Source organism: Hevea brasiliensis, chromosome 16 (genome assembly GCF_030052815.1).
Source record: "Hevea brasiliensis isolate MT/VB/25A 57/8 chromosome 16, ASM3005281v1, whole genome shotgun sequence".
Classification (NCBI taxonomy): domain Eukaryota; kingdom Viridiplantae; phylum Streptophyta; class Magnoliopsida; order Malpighiales; family Euphorbiaceae; genus Hevea; species Hevea brasiliensis.
This window is the reverse complement of record NC_079508.1, coordinates 69,439,842-69,463,341: the sequence shown is the minus strand read 5'-3', so window position 1 is coordinate 69,463,341 and position 23,500 is coordinate 69,439,842. Positions and strand designations below refer to the sequence as shown.

At 34.0% G+C, this 23,500-nt stretch overlaps 2 protein-coding genes and 1 pseudogene across 2 annotated transcripts; 2 read left to right on the top strand and 1 right to left on the bottom strand.

The window, feature by feature from the left end:
* Nucleotides 1-92: 92 nt before the first annotated feature.
* On the top strand, nt 93-4,292 carry LOC131168977 (short-chain dehydrogenase TIC 32, chloroplastic-like; annotated as a pseudogene).
* Nucleotides 4,293-13,421: 9,129 nt separating this feature from the next.
* LOC110656093 (mitogen-activated protein kinase kinase kinase YODA) lies at nt 13,422-21,444 on the bottom strand. The gene is made up of 8 exons (XM_058138495.1): nt 21,418-21,444; nt 21,111-21,173; nt 15,812-15,972; nt 15,635-15,710; nt 15,388-15,447; nt 15,192-15,299; nt 14,809-15,048; nt 13,422-14,183 (listed from the first exon to the last, which is right to left on the bottom strand). Exons 1-8 carry the CDS (start codon nt 21,442-21,444, stop codon nt 13,956-13,958), a joined length of 963 nt encoding a protein of 320 aa, XP_057994478.1. The 3' UTR covers nt 13,422-13,955.
* A 650-nt stretch (nt 21,445-22,094) lies between these two features.
* Nucleotides 22,095-22,706, top strand: LOC110656080 (aquaporin PIP1-3-like; the record flags this gene model as incomplete). Its single annotated transcript, XM_058138494.1, has 2 exons — nt 22,095-22,301; nt 22,434-22,706. Coding segments are annotated over 2 exons (303 nt in total), but the record flags the coding sequence as incomplete, so codon positions are not given.
* Between the last annotated feature and the right edge of the window lie 794 nt (nt 22,707-23,500).

The following is a 23,500-nucleotide window of genomic DNA, read 5'->3' as shown; positions in this document are numbered from 1 at the left end:
AGACCTTACAGCAGTCAACGTAATTAATGAATGTCAACACAATTGATTGATTGATGTGGGCCTTGATTTAGCTCAAGATTATTGGGATTACGTGTTTTTGAAGTAAAACAATAAAATTGTTGCCCATAAGCACTCTCTAACTCTCTAGTTTGGGAATCTGCAACATGTGGATCTTTGGATGGAAAGGGGCTTCTGGGTTCTCAGCCTGTTCCACAGCTGAGCAAGTTTCACAAGGGATTGATGGAACTGGCCTTACTGCTATTGTCACAGGTCTGCTTTTTCTCTGTTATTTTATGATCCTTAATTTCTTTTTCTAATTGAGGAAAAACTTGCAGTAAACCAAACTAAAAATAGAACCTTGAATCTTATATATTGTTTTCTTTTTCTTTTCTAATGACAAAATTAACTAATCCATTTTAGCGTTGCAAAGTTGGGAAATTGTTTTTGAGGTTGGCGAGGATACAAGTTCTTTGCTTTCATTTCTTATTGTTTATGATCTTTTGTAAAATAAAGTATTCAAAAGCTTTTTTTTGTTGGCGATTATTGCTGGGTCTAAATAATTTGTCTTCTTATTTTTGTAATACTACTGGATGCTTACAAAAACCCCATCAATATCGGTTCGATTCAATTTTAAACCCATTAAATCGTATTTTATAAAATTTTATATTTTCAATATTAAATCTAAATAATAAAAATATAAAAATAAAAAAAAATTAAAAATTAAAACTTAAAAATCTTAGGTTCAGTTTGATTTTCTTTGATTTTCTTGATATATATATATATATATATATATATATATATATATATAATTTCAGTTCAATTTGATTTTTTTTTATTTTTTGTGAAAATAATCGAATCGAATTGATTAATCGAAATTATTAAAAATTATAAATCAAACCGAACAGATTAAATTTTAAAATCAAATCGATTGAACCAAATTAATTCAATTCGATTTGATTTTTCGATTTAAACCAAAATATGCTTTTCCGTGGATTGTTGGAGAATATAGTCAGCAGGTCTGAAACTTGTGGATTTTTAGCAAGCAAACAAATTTCTCATGCTGAAACCCTTTCCTCTATCTTTTATTCTTCGCGGTGGTCTTGAAACATCTTTCAGGCTTCTAACCTAACATGATTCTTAATTCTGACAATATAATTTCGTCACTGGCGTCTTCATTTATTGTGCTTGTTCAAGTGGGTGGCTTGATTTCTGCTTTATATGACAATATAAAATTATATATTATGTCATCCTTTGTTTTGGTGGTCAGCTGGTTAGTCTGTTAAATTTTTTTTTTTTTTTGGCCTAATATCAGGAGCATCAAGTGGTATTGGTGTGGAGACAGCACGAGTTCTTGCTTTGCGTGGTGTCCATGTGATTATGGCGGTAAGGAATTTGGAGGCTGGTAAGAATGTCAAAGAAACAATACTCAAGGAAATCCCCACTGCTAAGATTGATGTTATGCACTTAGATCTCAGCTCAATGACATCTGTCAGGAAATTTGCTTCTGAATATATATCCTTGGGTCTTCCACTAAATCTACTCATGTAAGAAAATTGAACTATTCAAGTTTATTTAAATCCTGAATTAGTTTGTTATATAATTCCCTCTTTTGTGTGTCTTGTTCACTGGTTTTATATGCACACATAACCATGATTTTCTTTCTGTTGCTAGTTGATTTTGTTGTGCTTTCGCATGAAAATCTTTTGAAATTGAACAATAAGAGCTAAAGTTCTCTTCTATTTGTTGGCAGTAACAATGCAGGCATCATGGCTTCTTTCACGCTTTCTCAAGACAACATAGAAATACAGTTTGCAACAAACCATGTAGGTAAGCCGTGTGCGCATAATTATATAAATTGTTTTAATTAAGGTACAATCATATTGGGTTGACAATTTTGTTATATGTTAACTGCTATATGGTTATAGTAACATGGTGCAACATAATATGATTTTAGTTTATGAATGAAATTAAATAGATTGTGCAATGTAATAAAGATCATACAATGCAAAGGATTTGAATTTCTTAAACACAGACCCCTTGAAAACCACAAAAATGGAACCCCCAAACAATATGCTATATGGATTACTTTCGTCAAAACTCTCAAAACAATCAAAATTACACTTTTTCGCCGTTGTATAAATAACTTATGCTAACCTTTAAAGTGTTCTTTACTTTTCTTTGCGTCTCATTAGTTATTGTCAGTCAAGATTATTATTGTGATTTGTATGATGCCCTATGGTTCCATATATATGTAAACTTTGTTTCACAATGTGCCAAAATTGCCCTATATGTTATAGCTGCAGCTAGTATTGATGTCTTCTACAGACAAAATGTAGGAAAGTTTTAACAGATTTTAGAATAATTTTGCAGGACATTTTCTTTTGTGAATCTTTTCTTTGGAAACCATGAAAAACACAGCACGTGAAAGCAATCAAGAGGGAAGAATTGTTAATGTATCATCAGAAGGTCACCGGTTGGCATACCATGAAGGAATTCGTTTTGATAAAATTAATGATGAATCAGGGTACCACTTTGCTAGCACTCTTTGTGAATCCTATCTTTGAATGCTGCTAAATAAAACTGTAGCACAGACACAAGTGTGACAAGCCCAGATACAGATGTTGTGTAATGCATTTGGATTAGTGGTATTCTGTGTATTTCTTAACTTTGCCCTCTTGTGCCTGTGAATTTACAGATACAACACTATACGTGCTTATGGACAATCAAAGTTGGCTAACATTTTGCATGCTAATGAGCTTTCAAGACAACTTAAGGTACTAAAGATTCTAAACATAAGTAGCTTCTACATTAATGAAAAGCTGTGGAATAAGTCAGAATTGTAGAACCTTTAGTTTCTTTCATGCGATATAGTGGTGGAGTATTCCTGGACATGGTGATTTCCTTTTTGGTCAATTAACTTCCCAATGATCTAAAATTTTCCGACATATTCAGTGAATATTGTTCTTGTAGATGCGTCTGCTTGTCTAATTACTATGTAGTGTTACCATGTGTGCTTATAATTTGTAGCGTGATCACAACAATTTGCTAACCTTTGTTGCCACTCCCATTGGTGGGTACTTTTCATAGTAATCACATCAATTTCCTAGGAGTCTTATAAGCCTTCCTCTACCTTTTTCTTTTACAGGAAGATGGAGTAAATATAACTGCTAATTCACTTCATCCTGGAGCAATTGATACAAAGCTTCTGCGCCATTACGGCATTGTTAATGGTAATCCTTCAAGACATCAACTCTTCTTTGGTTGTATTCACTAAGAAACCATTTTTTTCCTCAACTCAACTAAATTAAGCATTTATCCCAAAAATTTGGGGTCGGTTACTATGGGGTCGGTTATATTGGACCTAACAAATACATTCCTCTGTTTTTCATTATAAAGGGCATTGTCAGTGTACATGTATAAATAAAAAATTTGTGTTTTTTATGCTTTTATCACAAGAGGCTCAGAGAAACAAATATGATGCAAGTAGAAAGTAACTAAATAAGTAATGATAGGCTCCAGGTCCCTTGCTAAGCTCTTAGTCTAGCAATAATATTTTGTATAGATTTTTCTGCATGCATTTGTTGGAATATGCCATAGAAAATCTAATTAAGCCTCAAGTTGAACATTTTTTTTTTGTCTCGATTCACTGTTTTGGTGTGGGAGTAGAGAAGGTAAGAATTGCATTCAATTTATCAGGCATAAGAATCAATTTATTCACTTGATTTCGAATCTTCTGGTTCTTGATTAAGTTTCCCTGGCTTGATGCAGGCTTTTTGTCTCTCATTGGTAAATACTTGATTAAAAATGTTCAGCAGGTATGTCTTTGCGAGATTAATTTTGAACAAGCTGTAGTATTTGATATGCTTCAATTCAATTCTCTGTTCAATGCAGTAGTAACTTTTTAAGTTCCTCACACATGGTTGCAGGGAGCAGCAACTACATGCTATGTGGCACTGTCTCCACAGGTTAAGGGGCTAATTGGCAAATATTTTATGGACAGTAACCTAGCTAAACCAAATTCTCAGGCTAAAGATGCAGAATTGGCCAAAAAACTATGGGATTTCAGCTTGAAATTGACCAATCCCAAGTAGCTAACTGATTGAGTCGATGGCCTCGTATTAATATAAACTAGTTTGGTTTAGGGTCTTTTGTCTGTGGTGTGGATTTTTAATTTTATATGGTTCTTGACAATCCATCCTAGCTTGTATGTTTCTGTTTATTCAGAAATGGTGTGGGCTTATGTTCTCAACTATTTTCCCCTCACTTGTATCAAAGTACTGCTTTTCATCAAAGTTGTATGTGGGCGCTTTTTTTTTCATATTAATTTTAATTTCAAGTTTGATCACACCAATTTCAACCTGATTCTAAACCCAACTTTCAATACTTAAAAAAATATGATTAATTTTATTGCTAATAATTTTTCTTTTTCTACATATCTTATTTTTAATTTAAAATGCTATTTGTCATCATTCTTCATTTTCTTTTGTTACTTAATAATGCGAGTTATTTATTATTATATTAAAATTAAGTTCAATTTATCCTTTGCATTTTTTAAGAATATTCACTTTAATTTATTTTTAATTTTTAATTTAATTTAGTCCTATGCGACATTATTTTTTTATTATTTTTATTTTTTAATATAAAATGTTATTTTTATTTTTATAATTAATTAAATTAAATAATAAAAATAATATTATTTAATATTAATAATTAAAATAAAAGTATGAAAAAATGTTATTTTTATATTTTCATAATTAATTAAAAATAAAATAATTAAATTGAAAAATAATAAAAAAAATATTTTTCTTTTCATATAATTAATTAAAAATAAAAAATGTGATTATAAATAATTTTAATTATTTAAAATAAAAAATATTATTTTATATTTTCATTTTCTTAATTAAAATTAAAAAATTATAATAAAATAAAATTAAAAATATAAAATATTATTTTTTCATATTATTAATTAATATTAAAAAGTTAAATATAACTAATTAACTAATTATAATTAAGTAATTAACATTAAAAATATTTAAAAAAAAAAAGCAACTCAGGCACTGAATTGAACGTTGGGCCAAATTAAATTTAAATTAAAAGTAGAAAAGTTAATTCAGATCAAAATGATTAAATTAAATAAAAAATTAAAAATAAATTAAATTGAATATTTCTAAAAAGTATAAAGAGCAAATTAAATTTATTTCCTCTAAAAAATGACGTGTGAATATCAATTGAGTTAATTTAAGTTTAAATTGAGTTAATTTAAGTTTAAATCAAAAGTATAAGGATTAAATCAGATCAAAAGTTGAAAATGACATAAACAGTGCAAATTGAGCTTATTTCTTATTTTATTTCAATAATATGTATTTATATTTTTATAATTGTATTATAAAATTTTGCTTATGATAAAAATTTTAATTAATTATAATTTTATTTCAAATGTTGATAAATTAATTAATTGATTTTTTAATTTTTTTTAATAGTTGATATAAATGTATACCAACAAAATAATAAATAAAATAGAAAAAAAAAACACATATACCACATTATAATTTTTGAAAATTATTATTAAAATTCTTAAACTTTAATATAAGAAATGTTTTGAATTTTTTTTAATTTTATAAATGATTTTTTGTGGAATATATATATATATATATATATATATATATATATATATATATATATTAAAATAATAGTTTACCTTTTCTAATCTAGTAAAAAATTTAATTAAAAAATAATTAATTTTTAGAATAAACAGGATTTCATAATGTTTGGAATTGTAAATATAAAAAATTTATTAAAAGAAGTAGTAAAAAGAAGTTTATATAATTATTATTTTTTGTATAAGATAAAATTGTATTAGTTGAAATTTGAAAATATTTAAATAAAATGTTGATATTTAATATGATAAGTTAATTTTTTTATATAAAAAATATAAAATAAAGATATAAATTGAGGTTATGCTATATGATAATTTTTTAAATTATATATATATATATATATATATATATATATATATATATATATATATATATATATATTAAATTCGTTGATGACTGATTATTATTATTATTATTATTAAACAATATCTTAGCCACTAATGTCGATTATGCTGATGTTCGAATAGATTGCTACTGCTTTTAACTAAAAGGAAAAGTGAAAAACTTGGTGGTAGTGTCTGATCACTTGTGATTTGATGGATTATTTCCAATAAAAAATGGTTTGATTCCATTGCTTGATTATCTTTTTTCAGCATAAAAAATTTTTCTTCTCGTAATTTACTTTCCTTCATCAAGCAAGAACATTAATCACACAAAACTCATTGCCTAAATCCGGAAAAGTCATTCCCCCCCAAAAGATGCTCAATACTTTTTCCTGATATTTGCTCACAAATGCATATAGAAGATGCTTCTCAGCCATTATCACCATTGAAGGTATATTTATTGTCACGACCCAACCTATGGGCCGGACCGGCACTAGGACCTGGGCCGGCATAAATCCCCCGAGGCCCGTAGTAAGCCTTACTATTCTCAAATCTATAACCAAGGCCCAAAAACTTAGGTCCAACATGTAAATACAATTCAATAAAATATATATATTTTTTTTTATTCGGGGTCAACCCAACCCGATAGCCATCGAAAACTGAAATAAGGGGAGCCTCGCTCAACCCTGTTACCTCATTTACAATCTGTTTAAATCTCATAAAATTTTTTTCTTTTCATTTATTAATATGAAAACTTGAATTCATCTGATCCATGTGCTTAATACTACTACTAGCACATGCGGAGTCCTAAATTTACAAATTTAGAGAATAATAATACAATTAAGTAATCTTTTCATAACCTGAGAGGAAAGGGACAGGTTATTCTGAAAAATGTCTCCTCCTGTAGCCTGGAAAAATATGGTGAACAGGAGTGAGCGTTCAACTCAGAGAGTAAAATATCAATTTTAACCATAATCTCTATAACTATCTAAAACTAATGCACCCTGTAGAGTGAAATGCAACATCAACAACATTTTCACATCATAACATCAAAAAGGTAATTTGGAGCACTCACACACCCTGTAGTACCAATCATAACATATGGGAGCTGATCCCTATCTGACTCTCTTAAATCCAACCCGGTGCGGTAATTACTCAAGCTCGGACTTCCACTTAATAACCAAATCGAGGGTCCCAGCGAATTACTCAAGCCGTGACTACCCCTCGAAGGATCGGGTCCCAGCGAATTACTCAAGCCGTGACTACCCCGTCCTATTCATAGTCCACACCACATCACACGCACGCCAACGCACGCACACTGCTCCAAATTACCACAACAACATCATGGCACTTTAACAGTTATCAATGCATCATAAATCGTGCCTAGAGTTTAACTACATAAATATATGCATATAAGTGATGCATGGGCATGCTGAACATATAATAATATCGAAATTACAATTAAAATTAATATTTTACTCACAAGACAATCGATGATTATTGTGGTCTTGGATGCGAAAATAGTGACCTCGATCACCTAATAATTAAATTATAAATTTATTAGTACTAAGTTAAGATAAAACTCTAAAGAGGCAATAGACAGCCTAATTCATGCCGAAAATCCGGCAGAGTCTCCCCTATACCTGGGACCTACCCAACCTGCAAAAATGCTCAAATAACACTTCTAAATTCTCAATTCCCACAATCACATCTCATCAATATCACTCTCAAAATCTTAAAAATTACGTTTTAGTCCCTATAATTGACATTTTTCAAAAATCCACTCAAACAAGCTCTAAAAATTCTAAAATTTTGCCCCGCGGTCCTTAATAATATTATAAGGCTATTGCAAAATGAATTGTAATTTTCTAGTCACCCATGAATATTTTATTTAAGAATTTTACTCAATTCCATAAGTTTCCAACAGCTAACATATTATTAATTCAACCCAATTTAATATTCACATATTTAAACCTCCATCCTCAAGCTTCAACCAATCATATAAAATTTAAACATCTTAATTTCAAACAATCTTATATACCTATATGCTAAAAATTTAACTAAAATCCATCCATATTTCTCAAAAATATTCTACGATCACCCAAAAATTCAACTAACACCATAGAATATCTCCAAATAATTTTACTTTCATCATATATTTCTCTTAGAATTTTTCTCCAATTTTTCTTGTTTAAGAAACACTGTATTTATGCTCTACAGACAGAGAAATAATAAAAATTGTCTTACCCGAAGTTTATCTGTGTCTCAAAAATTCCGAAAATTTATGAGGAAGCCTCTGGAAGTTGAACCATCTCCATAGCTCACCGGAGCCACCGCCGGCACCACCGCGCACGGTGGCCGGCCGCCGGTCGCCGGTGACATTTGCCGGGTCTGATCATACCACCATGTTCCTCTCCTCTTCCTCAGTCCATATGTGGTCTCGGATCGTCGATCCAACGGTCGGATCGTCGTAGATCTGACGAAAAAGCTTGGAAAACCCGAAACTTCTCTCCTCCATATCTCACTCATCCGACCTCCATTTGCTTCAAAATTGGTATCAAAAGAAAGCTCTCGGAACAAGCTTTCCAACGCCACCGGAATCGCCTCGATCGGACGTCGGATGAAGCCGGAATCGCGCCGGAAAGCCGCGCCCATCGGCGCGTTTTCTCTCTCCCTCTCTTGCCGCCGTTTCTGGTGGTCCTGGTGGTCGCCGGAGGGTCGCCGGCCGGTGGGGAGCTGCTTGGGACGTCGCCGGCCGGTCACCGGAGAAAGGAAGAAGAAGAAGAGAGGGAAGGAAAGGGAGAGAAGAGAAAATGGGGGGGGGGGGGGGCTTCCTCCTCCCGTTTTTGATTTTGATTTTTTTTTTTTTTTTAAATTTTCTGGGTTGTTACATTCTTCCCCCCTTAAGAAAAATTCGTCATCGAATTTACGAATAAACAAGAGATATGGAAAAGAAGATTATCGAAATAAGTGCAATCATTACTCCTCCAGCTATGCAGATATTGGTAAAACATTTATTCTTCGAACTCTTCGTATATTATATATGACATTCTACTGTTCTCTGATTCTACTATAGTGTCTTATTTGTCATCATCTCTTTCTAGAGGGCTTTTATCTTGTAACTATTCATTGACCATTTTTCTGACATTTCAAGTATTCGCTAATTTATTACTCTTAACACTATTATAATTAGATTATACTATTGTTTTGAATAATTTGAAATTAGAAAGGAACTCAGCAAATTACAGTCATACTTTTATTGTATGATCTCTATTCTTATCCTTTAGCTTACATAATACCCTTACCACCTCGAGAACTGATTCTGTAGTAATTTTATTTATTTGTCATTATTATTATTATCCATGTTTACTCAATTAGCCAAAACTTAAGGTTCTGGGCACCCAAACCCGTCATCCAATTCAAAGGATTTACGTCCATCGTGATCTGATTATATATGATTCCTATAATAGAACTTGTATCCTCTGCGGGATACCCTAGCCAACTACTCTCTACCACACTCTACAGTCCCATCTGGGGCACTATTTGGTTGGTCACCATTATTAGTAATAACTTTCGATCCCTTCTGAAAAGATAGGACTACACCCTAACTTGCTGCAACAAAGGTACTACATTTACCACCTTGCCCAAACCATGTCAAATTAATGTCTCTCTCATCATATCATAGCTCTGTAAATCATCAATTCATAGTTTCGACCTTCTCTAGGTAGTAGGGCTGTACTTTATTCCATACTGATACACACAAGGTATACTATTCTCACTAAATTCTAAACAAAACGTCTATCGTTCTGCAAAAACCATCCAAAATTCCATACCAAAGACTAGACGGTCTCACTCTATAGGTGTCACCTTTACTTTGCAACTAGTCCGAAACCTCTGATCTGATGGCCACTTTTACTGTAACTCTAGCTCATGCTGGGGTAACTGAGTCACTGACTCTAGTTATCACCCAACTGTAACCTTTCGATATTCTAGCTCTAGACTCTTAACCAGGAGTTCCCAACTCCTCTGCAGATATAGAACTCAGTTCTGGTATTACTGTACCAAAACAAAGGCCATCCGTAAACACCCTCATTATGGAGCACCACGGGGATGCACGCAGCTCTATACAATAATCTCATGTCGGTACTGTAATCTGCAGCTTACAGAGCAGACATCGAGAACATTGTATAGTTACTACGATACGTCCTGGAAGACTAGGTCTCTTAATCTCTTATCTCTCTTGAATCTTCTATTATCATAAACTTATTCTGACGGGGTCATCCACTGATGATTGCCTGCAGTGGTATCCTCATCATTATCTAGGGCAACTGTACTTTCAAGACTCACCTTTATGTACTCGTGCCTTGCACGAAATGGGCACACCATTTAAACCCATACAGACAGAAACATAGCATTTCTTGGAGTACGTATCCTCATGATAGACCTCACATGTCTACTAACTCTATTTCACATTTCTATGTACTCCACGAAAATCAAGACACTAATTGAGGTACTTTTATATTTCCCGAGGTATAACGCAGAATCTAGAAACAAAGAATTACAGAAAAAGACGAAACAGAATCATATACTCCGCATGTAACATCCTAACAAGACTCCTTTTACACTCCCAAGTATATTCTTTCCCATTAATCTAGAGCCTAAGCTCTGATACCAACTTTGTCACGACCCAACCTATGGGCCAGACCGGTACTAGGACCTGGGCCGGCATAAAGCCTCCGAGGCCCGTAGTAAGCCTTACTATTCTCAAATCCATAACCAAGGCCCAAAAACTTAGGTCCAACATGTAGATACAATTCAATAAAATATTTTTTTTTTTTTAAAAGCTGTTGTGACAGTGGGAAACCCACTGTCACACGCCAATCCCATTTTTAAATTTTTTTTTTTTTTTTTTTTATTTTCTGGGTTGTTACATTTATTTTTCCCTTGACCAAGCCTCCCACTAGCAGAACTCTGATTATAACTGAGCACCTTGGGATAATTCTCTTCTCCAAGCTATAACCAAAAACAACTGCAACTCTGGCAATGTCTGCAGGCCTCCAACCCATCCTGTTTACGAGAAAATCCATGATTCTCGTAATTTTCTTTACTGAAAGAAACATATAGAAGGGATACTTAGTAGCTGACCAAATTTCTTCTTCCGACAAACCCCAACTCCTGTAAACCTCCTTTTTCTGCTCCCATGTTCTGTGGGACGTTTCAGAAATCAATTTTAGTGCAATCACAAATGAATATTTTAACTAAGAAGCTTAGAGATGTGAGCATTCGTGAATACATGATCTCTGAGAAGGCTAAGGACCCATCTGGTCTATCTGCGGTTTTAAAATTCATCTTCCTAGGGACAGATTTAGCAAATTCTTGGGACTGTTTACCTTTTTGTGGTTTAAACAATTTCTTCTCTAAGTTAAATGATGATGAAAGTAATCTAATAGTGAAAGCCAAGCTATTATGAAGAAAACCCAGATGGATTTGTTGAGTTTTACCACTGAAACCCCCCGATTAGGAGCTATAATTTGCATTCTTGTACAGAGAACACCAAACATAATGGACTCACCTGGTTAAAACTGAGCTCGGATTGTTAATTGGGTCACACTGTTTTGTCTATTCCTGAATCGTTAATCACCTTTTGTGGCATAGCCAATATGTTGCCAGGAAGACCCAAACTGTGTTGACTAGGTGCAAGAGGCGGACTTGCTCTGAGAAGGGCGCGGTGATGTTCTGGGCTTCTTCAATTTCGATAGCACACATTGCAGAGGCCGCTGAATAAAACTGCTCTTTTGTCATGTTTGTCAAAAGCACTGGTCTTATGGGGAAAAGTGAAAACCCATGATCGTAGTTTGAGGTAAACAGACCTGCTTCCAAACATGTGGGATATATATGGTTTACCTTAAAAAATCTTACCTTACCGTAAGGCGAACAGACCTGATGGATAATTCTTCTAATCATGATTTTTATAAATAAACTTCGTATTTACGAATATAGGGAGCAGGAAACTGCTTGCTAGGTCATATTGCATCCACAACTAAAGGGGGTACACTACTCATGGACTGTTGCATATCTAATTGTTTCAGAGGATTCCACAAATAATAAATACAAAGGTTAAATTTGATTTCTTCAATTTGTTGCAGGTATGAAGTAGATACAACAATATCAGCAGTGCAGCCAACAGTTCTGTTTTTGACCTGCTATAAACTGATACAGAAGGGGGAAAATAATAAAAAAAGATCAAGCCTGGCAGATTCGCAACCGTTAATCTGGACTTATTAATTCCCAACTTGCTGTACAAGGTTTTTTAACTCCCACCAACCCAAAAAATAGTTAAAGGAAATGAAAAGGCAACAGAGCCCAGAAATGATAATAGCTCTTGAAACTCTCTGTTTCAAGTGGAATAAGATACACAGTTCTTTACACCAGCATGCTGTGTTCTCAATTGCAAGGAGCTGATGAGTTGGCCATCTCCTATTTAAGTAGTCTTCATTCCCAAATGAACTTGTGCGTCGACCAGAATCATTACAGCTGACAGGAAAAGATGCTGTATTAATGACTTGAGGTGAAATCGTATAGTTGTCAGGTGAAAAGCTGTAACTACTAGGGAATAATTTGAGTGCTGCCAAGTGCCAAATATTCATCCTCTCCTTACATGTCAAATAAGCTATTTACAGTATGAACTCTGCAACCAAGCATTCAGATTCTGCTTCCAAAAATATCTTCAGCCATTCAAGCTTCCATAGGATCCAACTTATTCACTAGGTCTACCTTACTTTTAAGGCACATATTGGAAATATTTTGGCTCATGATTATAATAAAAATATGAATGAAGCACTGGATGGCATATACAATGCCTGGAAACTGTTCTTAGACCAAGGCTTCCAGTGCATGCTAGATTCCGTTGGTGCGACCAAGCATTGGCGAGCTTGGATTCGGGTCCAAGGATGGCTTCAACTTCACATGATCCCTTGAGAGCTGTTGAGACACACGATCAACTAGTACAGGCTGCCCATTATAAAGTTCCCTGGGGTCCCCATGGCCAGGTCGTCCAAACTGGTTTTCAGGGGCACCATTATCTGATGAAATCCTCTCTCGAAAAACATGAGAGGCTTGTGACATCCCTCGAAATAGATCAGGCTTGGGCTCCTGATATGGATTATTGCCATTGGTATACAAAATGTTTTGGGACCTTGGGATCATTCGCATGCTTTCTTGCAAGTAAGTTGCTGACTGCATTAGGTGATGAAATGGGATTGCACCACTACCACAAGTAAGAGGTGTGGATGAACCAGATGCAGTATGAGGGCTAGATATAGGAGATGGAGATAGCCTTCAACTCATATGTTGTGGGGACCTTGAATTCAGAAGAGGGCTCTCAATACGTGAAACCGGACATGACGCATTCTTCGGTGCATGGACTTCACTGGAAAATGGGGGGGAAAATTGGATAAGAAATATTTGGAGTAAAAGAGAATTAAATGCACACAATAGCAGTCAATTACATGTTCTGAATAGCACAACTCAACTAATCGCTAAAACCAACTAGCAGATGCACATTTCTTTGAGATTTTGAACCATAACGTGATCAATAGTATTTAAGTCAAAGCTTAAGACTTTCTTTCAATAAAGCACATGCTAAACACATGGGCTAATGACTACAGATGTCACAAGACTAAAACAAGAAAAATGAAAGAAAATTTTTTACCTCAAACATCATTTGAGGGGGGAAAATTCAGGATATCAACTTATCGCTAGCCTTTGAACAAAGTAATACTACCACTCTACTTATTTTATTTCAGTTGCATGATGATTGATGATAAGGATCCTTTATACTGATAGCCCCCAAGGGCTATGCCAACCTGCCCTCAATACAACATGTAGAATAGAATGAGAAACGTAACTCACATAAGGTATTTTTCTGTTCCACAGAAAATTAGCACTTGGTAATTTTCAGCTAAAATATAGTCTACTAGAAATTCTTCACTAAACACATCTGAGTAGAGAAGCACAGAACTGCATGAATATATATATATATATATATATATAGAGAGAGAGAGAGAGAGAGAGAGAGAGAGAGAGAGAGAGAGAGAGAGAGAGAGAGAGACGTCAATCCTGCACCAGTTTTTGAGCCTCTGGATTGATGGATCGCAACCCCTTCTGATTCAAAGCCTGCGATGTTTCTTGCATGCCCAATGCCCTAATTGAAGACCCAAGATTGCAACCCCACAGTCAAGTCAATAAGATCATGTAGGCCAAAACAGACCAGGCAGACAAAGAAAGAGAAATCACTAAAAAAATCCACACAAGTGCATTATAAAGGAAACAGATACCATATAGCTGGTTAAACATAGCAATTCTTTTTCTTTTAATTGTTGGTGGCAATGGAGGGATGGTGTAGCTGAGGAGGTGCCAGTACACTCTCATTCAAAGACGAAAAATAATCTCTTCCCCACACAGTACATTCACAAGAACAAGGTTAGAGTTCCATGCCAAGTTGCCTACAAGTTTAAATTGACTATCGTAAACCCTCATGACCAATATCTTGCAACACATATGGTCCATTCAGTAAATCAGATTCACATTATGGAAATAGCAAGGATCATATGTATGAGAGAAAATGTAACATTGAATTTTCAATACTATTTCATCAAAGATCAGAATACAATGCTCATCAAACTGCAAAGCAATTTTGAAGAGGGCAGAATTCACCATTGAATGTAGGCAAAAAGACATTAACAAATATACAACTTTTTAGTGCATAACGGCAACAACATTAAATGCATGAAAGGTGGCATTAACATTTAAAAGAAAATTCCTAATACCATTGATCTTCCTACATTCATAACTGCAGGTGTTGCTTCTGTGGGCTCAGCAGTTAAAATTGGTTTCTCCAGTGCAGCAGCATTTTTCACAAAAGGGTGCTCCAAAAGTTCAGCAGCTGTAGGGCGATGTGATGGGTTCCGTTGCAAGCATTGCCTCACGAAGTCCTTCCCATCATCTGACAAATTATCAGGAAATGCAGGAAGCTCCTTGCTGTTTCCAATCTTAAACATAACAGCGACCTGATGACGATGAAGCAAAATACAGGATAAGAAACAGGTTACACTTCAGGATTCAAACACTCTCACCAGGATTAGAAGTAATTCCACTCATATTATAAATTATCTCATAAAATATTTAAATTTTTAACTTAAATTTAACTAACCCCCTCATACTGGCTCCATGGTAGTTTTGCTGTTGCCATCTCCAACACTGTACACCCAAGGCTCCATATATCAACAGCAAGATTACAACCATTTGAATTCCTTATCACCTGAAAATAATTAAGGCTTTTAAATGAAACTATGTGGCATCATCACAAAGAAAAGTGGAATTGGAGTATGCAGCAATAAAATACTGACCTCAGGTGCCATCCAGTAAGGGCTCCTCTTTAATGACTTTGGACAAGACTGCCCAGTAATCTGGAGATTAGTTTTGTTGAAATGGGTTAGAATACAAAGCCTTGCAGTTGATATGGACAAAAGCATCTTCTCATTCTTGTTTCCTATATAAACTAAAGAAATAGCAGCTATAGGCAATTCATTTCCTTAGATTGCAAATACATAAATATCAGAAATTTTTCCAAAAATTTTAGAAGAATACTCTTACATGCTTTGCCATCCCAAAATCAGCCAGTTTGACACGGCCACTGGGTTCTAGAAGTATATTAGCTCCTTTTATGTCTCTGGATATGATAAAAACTAAGCATAAGCATTATCATGCTCAAATATTTGATAAACTATGTCTCTAAATTTTCAAAACATGAAATAGTAATAAAAATCTCACCTGTGGACAGTGTTTTTAGCATGCAAATAATTGAGCCCAGACAAGATTTGTTGAGTAAAACTACGAATGGCTATTTCACCAAACTGTCCATACTCCTGAAGAAGTTTATAGATGGAACCACCCGAAACATACTCCAAGTATATATACAATTTATCATCCACCTGTTCCTCAAATAAGGAATTGAGTTAACAAAACCTAAATGAAAGACTGCTAATCAATTTATCTAGCAATTCTCATGCAAACAAAATATAGACTGGCATGACACAATCATACACATTAATAAACACCAAATCTCATAAGATTATTACTGTTGACAGTTAACACTTTTAAATCAAATCTCAAAATCTGATTATTTTTGTTGATTTAAAGTATGGGTCTTTTGTTTAACTTATGGGTCAAATTGTCAGTTCTACAAGTAAGGTCAGGCATCCAGGGTGTCTTGTTATCTCTTTCTATTTATCCTACTTTTGCACTCCTAAAAGTAAAAAGGCATGCTTTCTTGGAAGGTTTTGAGAAACTTGTTTTATAACCATGCTTAGTTAGTATAAGCCATTGAAAACTTGTATCTTTAAATATGATTATCATAATAGCAGAAGATAGCACTGCCCCAGACCAATAATAGCAGAGAAAGATAGCACTCTTTTGAACCAGTATAGCAGAAGATAGCCTTTAGCAATTATCTTGGAACTTCTTTCCTCTGTTTTAAAAAATTTTTCTGTTTACTCAACAAATTGGTATCAGAGCAAGAAAGTTCTTAGAGGAGCTGTGGCATGTGGAGAAAGCAAGTAAGATTTACTGTTTGGTGTAAAATTAAATACTTTCCTGTTTTTCTTCGCCTTGGCTATGAGCAGCATCTCTCTAGCCACATGATTTTTCTGGAGAAAATTATCAGATTTGAACCTTCTGTGGAGCTTATTTGGCTTGACTTGTGGAATGTTGGCAAACAGAGTGAGATCCTCCACCCTTACGAACTAATCCTACATTGGCTCAAATCAAAATCACAATGAAGAAAGCATGAAAAATTTGGCTCACTCACATCAAATTGGCAAGCAAAACAGCATTTCACACTCAAAGAAGAAGCAAAAACAGAGCAAAAGAAGCAAAGAGAAGAAAAAAAGAAAGAAAAAAATGCAGAGAAAAAGAAGAGAAGAAGAAAAGAAGAGAGAAAAGAAGAGAGAGAAGAGAAGAGAGAAGAAGTTCAAAGATCAGGTTTTGTTTGAGTGTGAACTTGAGAATTGAATCAGAAAATCAAAAAAAAAGGTGATTTTTTGAAGATAAAAGAAAAAAAAACTTGTAAAGTCTCTTGAGAGAAAGAGAAATTTGAAAAAAAAATTTGCTCTCTTGAGAAAAGAGAGTCAAGCTTCAAATGTCAGAAACAAGCAAGATCTCAAAGAAAGACAAGAAGAGAAAAGATTTAGAAGCAAAGAACTGCTGAACTGAGCAAAAGAAAAGCAAAAACAAAATGAAAAACAAAAAAAAAAGAAAAAAGAAAAAAAAAAAGAGAAAAAAAAAAGAAAGAAGAAAAAAGAAAAAAAGAAAAAGAAAAAAGAAAAAAAAGATGGATGCAAGAGAAAAAGGAAACTACTCAATTTTGCTGCAAAAAAAAAAATAATAATAATAAAAAAATAAAAAAAAAAAATACATGCAACAAAAGTGTAAAAAAATAAAACTCAAGCATCAACTCAAAGAAAAACATGACAAGGCTCTTCAATGGCAACAAACTCAATTCAACGGAGGATTTATTATTGCATCTCCTTCAACTTTTGTTACTCTGTTGTTGTCTTTGAGGCTTTGTTGACTCATTATGACTCATCATATTTGATTTATGAAAAACTAAAAAAAAAATTTGAAATCAAGCTACATTGAAAAAGAAAAATTTGGAGTGGTGAGGAAACTTTCAATAAAAAACTCAATTCAGACTTCATCAGAGTACAAAACTGATCTCTCGATGTTCTCTTTGGGTGCCTAAAATCAATCAAAAAATTTGTTGATGTGCCTGTGCTCTCAAATGCTTTGAAAAGGATACTCCTTGATTTTCAAAGAAAGATAAATCCTGCACAATCATTGATCCTAATGGCACTAAGCTTTGGCACTAAGCTTAAAGATGTGAGTAGAAAGGTTTAAAGCTTTATACAAACTTTGATCAATCAAATATACATACCATGTCTTCTATCAATGATGTTTCTGCTTTATGGCATGGCATAGACTTAGAAGATTGGGTCATTGTAATTCCTTCACTTGAATACATGTCTACACATGATCTAGCTACAAATTTACCAACTTTGAAAACTAGTAGTGCTGTATATAAGTTTGTCAATTTGGAAAGCAAATAAGCTTCCATTTTCTGCAAATCAAGCGTGGAAGCTTCTACAGCAAGCTGGAACTCATTCATTCGGATGTTTGTGGTCCTATGAAGACTTCCTCATTAAATGGGAGCAGATATTTTGTGGTGTTTATTGATGATTTCACAAGATTTTGTTGAGTTTACTTTCTTAAGCATAAATCACCAAAATTTTCTGAAGTTGTTTATTTCAAAGATTCAAGTCTTTGGTAGAAAATGGTAGAAAATCAAATTGAATCCAAGATCAAGATGTTCCGTTCTGATAATGGAGCGGGTAGATATACTTCTTCAAAATTCTCTCAATTTCTTCAAAAGGCTGGGATTCATCATCAACTTTCAGCTCCTTATACTCCTCAACAAAGCGGAGTAAGAAAAGAACAGAACAGTCTTGGCTATGGCAAGATGTCTGGCTATTTGAGATTATTGAGAATATTCCCAAAAATTTCTGGGCTGAAAAGTCAATACTTCAGTCTATTTGTTAAATAGACTTCCAGCTCTAAACTTCCACTCTTGAGAACAAAACTCCATATGAAGCCTGGCACGGTGTGAAACCATCACTTGATCATCTCAAGGTCTTTGGTTGCATTTGTTATTTCCATGTTCCACAAGTTCCAAAGCAAAAGATAAGCTAGATCAAAGATCAATTGCTGGTATTTTTCTAGGATACAGCAGCTATTCAAAAGGTTATAGAATCCTTGATATGAGATCGAAAAAAGTTGTGATTGCAAGAGATGTGAAGTTTGATGAGGAAGCTGTATGGGATTGGCAATTGTGATGATGTTCACAAATACAATTTTCTTGAAGAAAATATATCCCATGAACAAGATGCAATTGAACCAGAAGATGAACTTCCTGTGAGAGGGCATAGGCCTCTTGCTGATTTCTATGGTGAATGCAATCTTACAGTTCTTGAACCTGAGAACTTCAAGCAAGCAACAATTGATGAAGGGTGGAAAAATGCTATGGTTGAAGAACTGAAGATGATAGAAAAGAATGGGACTTGGGAGCTGGTTCAAAGGCCTGAAAATAAGAATGTTATTGGAGTGAAATGGGTCTACAGAACAAAATTAAATCCAGATGGCTCTATGAACAAACTGAAGGCAAGACTTGTTGTCAAGGGATATTCTCAACAATTTGGAGTTGATTATAGTGACACCTTTGCTCAGTGCTAGGTTGGACACTATAAGGCTATTGATTATTGCGGCTCAAAACAATTGGAAGATTTCTCAATTCAGCTCAAAACAACTTTTGGAAGATTTCTCAATTTGAAGTCTTTTTGGTATGTTGACTTGGCTGAAACCTGAAGGTTTCACGGTGGAGGGCAGTGAAGACAAGGTGTATTTACTCAAGAAAGCCTTATATGCAAAAGCAAGCTCCAAGAGCTTGGTACAGCAAGATTGATAGTCATCTGCATCAAATTGGCTTTGTTAAGCTCTGTGAAGCTCTAGTGAAGCTACTCTTTATGTGAAGCAAAAAGGTTGTGATATTCTGATTATTTCTCTCTATGTTGATGATCTTTTAATCACCGGAAGCAATTCACATATGATTAAAGAGTTCAAGTCAGAAATGTTAACAACTTTTGAGATGACAGATCTTGGAGAAATGTCTTATTTTCTTGGAATGGAAATTTCTCAATCTAAGAAAGGAATTTTCAGTGGTCAAAGAAAATATGAAATCCTTAAAAGATTTGGTATGGAAAACTCTAAACCTGTTGGCACTCCATTATGTCAAAGTTTGAAGTTGTGTAAAGATGATAAGTCAGACAAAGTTGATGTTGGGATTTATAGAAGCTTGATTGGTTGTCTCCTCTATTTAACAGCAACCAGACCAGACTTGATGTTTGCTGCAAGTCTACTATCAAGATTTATGAATTCTCCAAGTGTCACTCACTTTCAAGCAGCAAAAAGAGTTCTAAGATACTTAAGAGGCAGCCTGGATCATGGAATGATGTTCAAGAAAGTTGAGAAAATGGAGCTGATTGGCTATTGGCTACAGATAGTGACTGGGCAGGTTCCATTGATGACATGAGAAGACCTTCTGTTTTTTTTTACAATCGGGTCTGGTATGTTTTGCTGGAACTCAAAAAAGCAAGGAACAGTAGCTCAATCAACAGCTGAGGCTGAGTATATTGCAGCTTCAGCTGCAGTGAATCAAGCTATTTGGCTGAGAAAAATCCTTGAAGATTTGAAGATGAAACAAGAAACAAAGATTTTGTGACAACAAGAGTCAAAGAGCTATCTCTAAAAATCCAGTCTTTCATGGAAAAACAAAGCACATAAAGATCAAATATCACTTTGTTCGTGAGGCTGAAATTGAGAATGAAGTCTGTCTTATCCACTGCAATTTAGAAATGCAGCTTGCTGACATCCTAACCAAGGCTTTGCCCAAAGCTAGATTTGATTACTTGAAGAATCTTATAGGGATTTGCTGTAAAAGTGTTAAGGAGGAGTGTTGACAGTTAACACTTTTAAATCAAATCTCAAAATCTGATTATTTTGATTTATTTTGTTTAACTTATTTGTCAGTTACAAGTATGGGTCAGAATTGTCTTGTTATCCTACTTTTGCACTCCTAAAAGTAAGGGGAGGCATGCTTTCTGAAAAGTTGTTTTGTAACCATGCTTAGTTGGTATAAGCCATTGAGAAACTTGTATCTTTAAATATGATTATGTAATAGCAGAAGATAGCACTCTTTGAACCAATTATCTTTAGCAGAACTTCTTTCCTCTGTTTTAAAAAATTTTTCTGTTTACCTCCAACAATTACAAAAGCGATTAGCTTTCAAATTGTTGCAACCTCTAAGCAGTCACAAAATCTTTTTGTGCGATATTGTAAAACAAAAAAGAAAGAATATTAATCAGGAACACATTCATTTGCAAAACACAAAAATATTAAAGCAAACTACATCAACCTTTAAAAAGTAATGTCCTTGTGTCCTTAACAATGGTAAAGCACCTACCGTTTCAGATCCATAATATTTTACTATATTAGGATGTCGTAAGCGACTTAGCAGTGCAATTTCCTGCAAATTTCATCAATCATAAGAAACTTTCCTCATAGAAAAAAAAGAGAGATTCTGATTTTTGCATAAATTACATGTGGTTGAGCTCATTAATAGACGCATAAATTCTTCTTAGTTAGCTGATTGCTTGATTCTCCAAATTCAAGGCTCTGAAAACTTTTGCGTGATTCTTTTTAATTTTAGAAGTGAATTAGATAAGTGATTTTTTTATGGCTTATTGAACTCCTATAAATTCTGTACTGACAGTGGCAGACAGCTTGTAATTTGCCATTTGGTGTAGTGACCCCCCACATGCTATGATGTGTGCATTTTCTTTGGCATGAATGGTTTGTTTTTTTTTTCTGCGGCTTCAATTCTAGTTATAAGGGAACATCTCAGATGAGATAAGCCAAGATTATATTGTCAAGGATGTGATCCTTTATAGCAGAACCATTATAGCCAAGATTATATATTATCAAGGATGTGATCCTTTATAGCAGAATCATTATCCTTGATAGCAAAACAAGAATTTATTGAAATTTGAAGTGCTTATTTCTCAATTGCATCTAAATTCTTACCACATCAATGTGAAACAAGGTTTTGAACTCGTAGTCTTGTTTTCTAGTATCATGATGTGTGGTTTAATTTGGTTCAGTTTTGACCGCCTACTTTGACCATATCACAACTCGGAAATAAAGAAATAAAGGATGAATTGAGATGGTATTTTGTAATTAGTGATTATCTTGAATATATTGATCATTTCTATATTTTCCTGAAGAATTTTTTAGATTTTGAGATTATGAGATCCAAATAGAACTCTCTTTCACTGCTGGCTCTTGAGCTCAACTGATATGAGTGATTTATGTGGTCTTGCTCAATACTAGAAAAGGCATTTTGTTGGTTGATTAAACACGACGGTTTTCCTTTAACCAGAATTGTTAAACAAGTAAAATAATATTGGGGCACTGGCACTGCTCTCACTGGATAAACTCTCTGATCTTTTGCAGATTTTTGGCTTCTCTTCCTATTGGGTTCGCAGTGTTCTTGGTTCATTTGGCAACCATCCCCATCACTGGAACTGGCATTAACCCAGCCAGGAGTCTTGGGGCTGCTATCATCTTCAACAAAGACCACCCATGGGATGACCATGTAAGTATTCCGACGACTGATAGGTGGATTCTAGCACTTTCACTGGATGAGTGGTTGATGATTCATTACAAATACAATAATGTCGTTGCTTATTGGGATTTTGATTCTCTGTTGTCTGACTTTGTTGTGCAGTGGATTTTCTGGGTTGGACCCTTCATTGGAGCTGCGCTCGCTGCTGTGTACCACCAGATAGTCATTAGAGCTATCCCTTTCAAGGCCAGGGCCTAATGTTTTAGCATCATTTTCTCCCGGTGTTCTCCTTATCATCTCTTTATTGTGTAAATTTGGTTTTAATCCCTCCATGTGAATCTGGTATTGGAGTGTTAATTATGTGTGTAAATTATCTAGTGGTATTGTACTGTATTAAGCATTGTGATGCCTATTGAATGCAGAGATTCTTTTTATTTATAATCTTGCTATCTCTCGCTCTCTCTCTCTCTCTAAGCAATGCTGCCCCATATAATGCGGAGGTTGGTTGAGAGGTCTGAGTTAAAGTAGACTTCCCCATCCACCATTCAGTGCTTAGCACCTAATCCAAGTTAAAGTGGACATGTGCCTCAACCGTTAACCTTTAAGCCAAGACGACGACATGACATTTAAGGAAAATTACTTTTTTGGTGCTTGTATTAAATTTAAACTGAATATAAATAATTTAAAATAAATTATCATTATCATATCTACAAGAACTGTGCATATTTTAAATAGGGCTGAGCAAAAATCAGTTCAAATCGAAAAATTAAATCGAACTAAATTAATTTGATTTAATTGATTTGATTTTAAAATTAAATCGGTCCAGTTCGATTTTACATTATAAAAATTTCGATTATTTCGGTTCGGTTCACTTTTGAAGAGAAAAAATTCAGTTAAACCGAACTGAACCAAATAGTAATTTATATAGTCAAATCAAACTAAATCGAACCGAATCGATTTTTGAATTGATTTATTTTTATGAAAAATTTATGAGTTATATTTAATTTTATATATATAAATTGTTTAATTTCATTGATTAATGGTTATTAGGTTCAAACTACAGTTAAAATTAGATCAAATAACTTGAGAATCAAGTCTAAATTAAAAAATTAATAAAAAATCAAACCGATCGTTTTAAACCGAATCGAGCCGAAATAGAACGATTCGGTATGATTTGATTTTTCATCCATTTTGATTCGATTCGATTTCTAAAATTTATAATTCAATTT

Coding starts and splice junctions, on each gene's coding strand:
- LOC110656093 (XM_058138495.1), bottom strand. CDS start 21,444: ATGGCAAATTACAAGCTGTCTGCCACT. Junction 15,448..15,634: donor ATTTTGGGATGGCAAAGCAT/GTAAGAGTATTC, acceptor ACTAATCTCCAG/ATTACTGGGCAGTCTTGTCC. Junction 15,300..15,387: donor CTTACTGGATGGCACCTGAG/GTCAGTATTTTA, acceptor AATTATTTTCAG/GTGATAAGGAATTCAAATGG.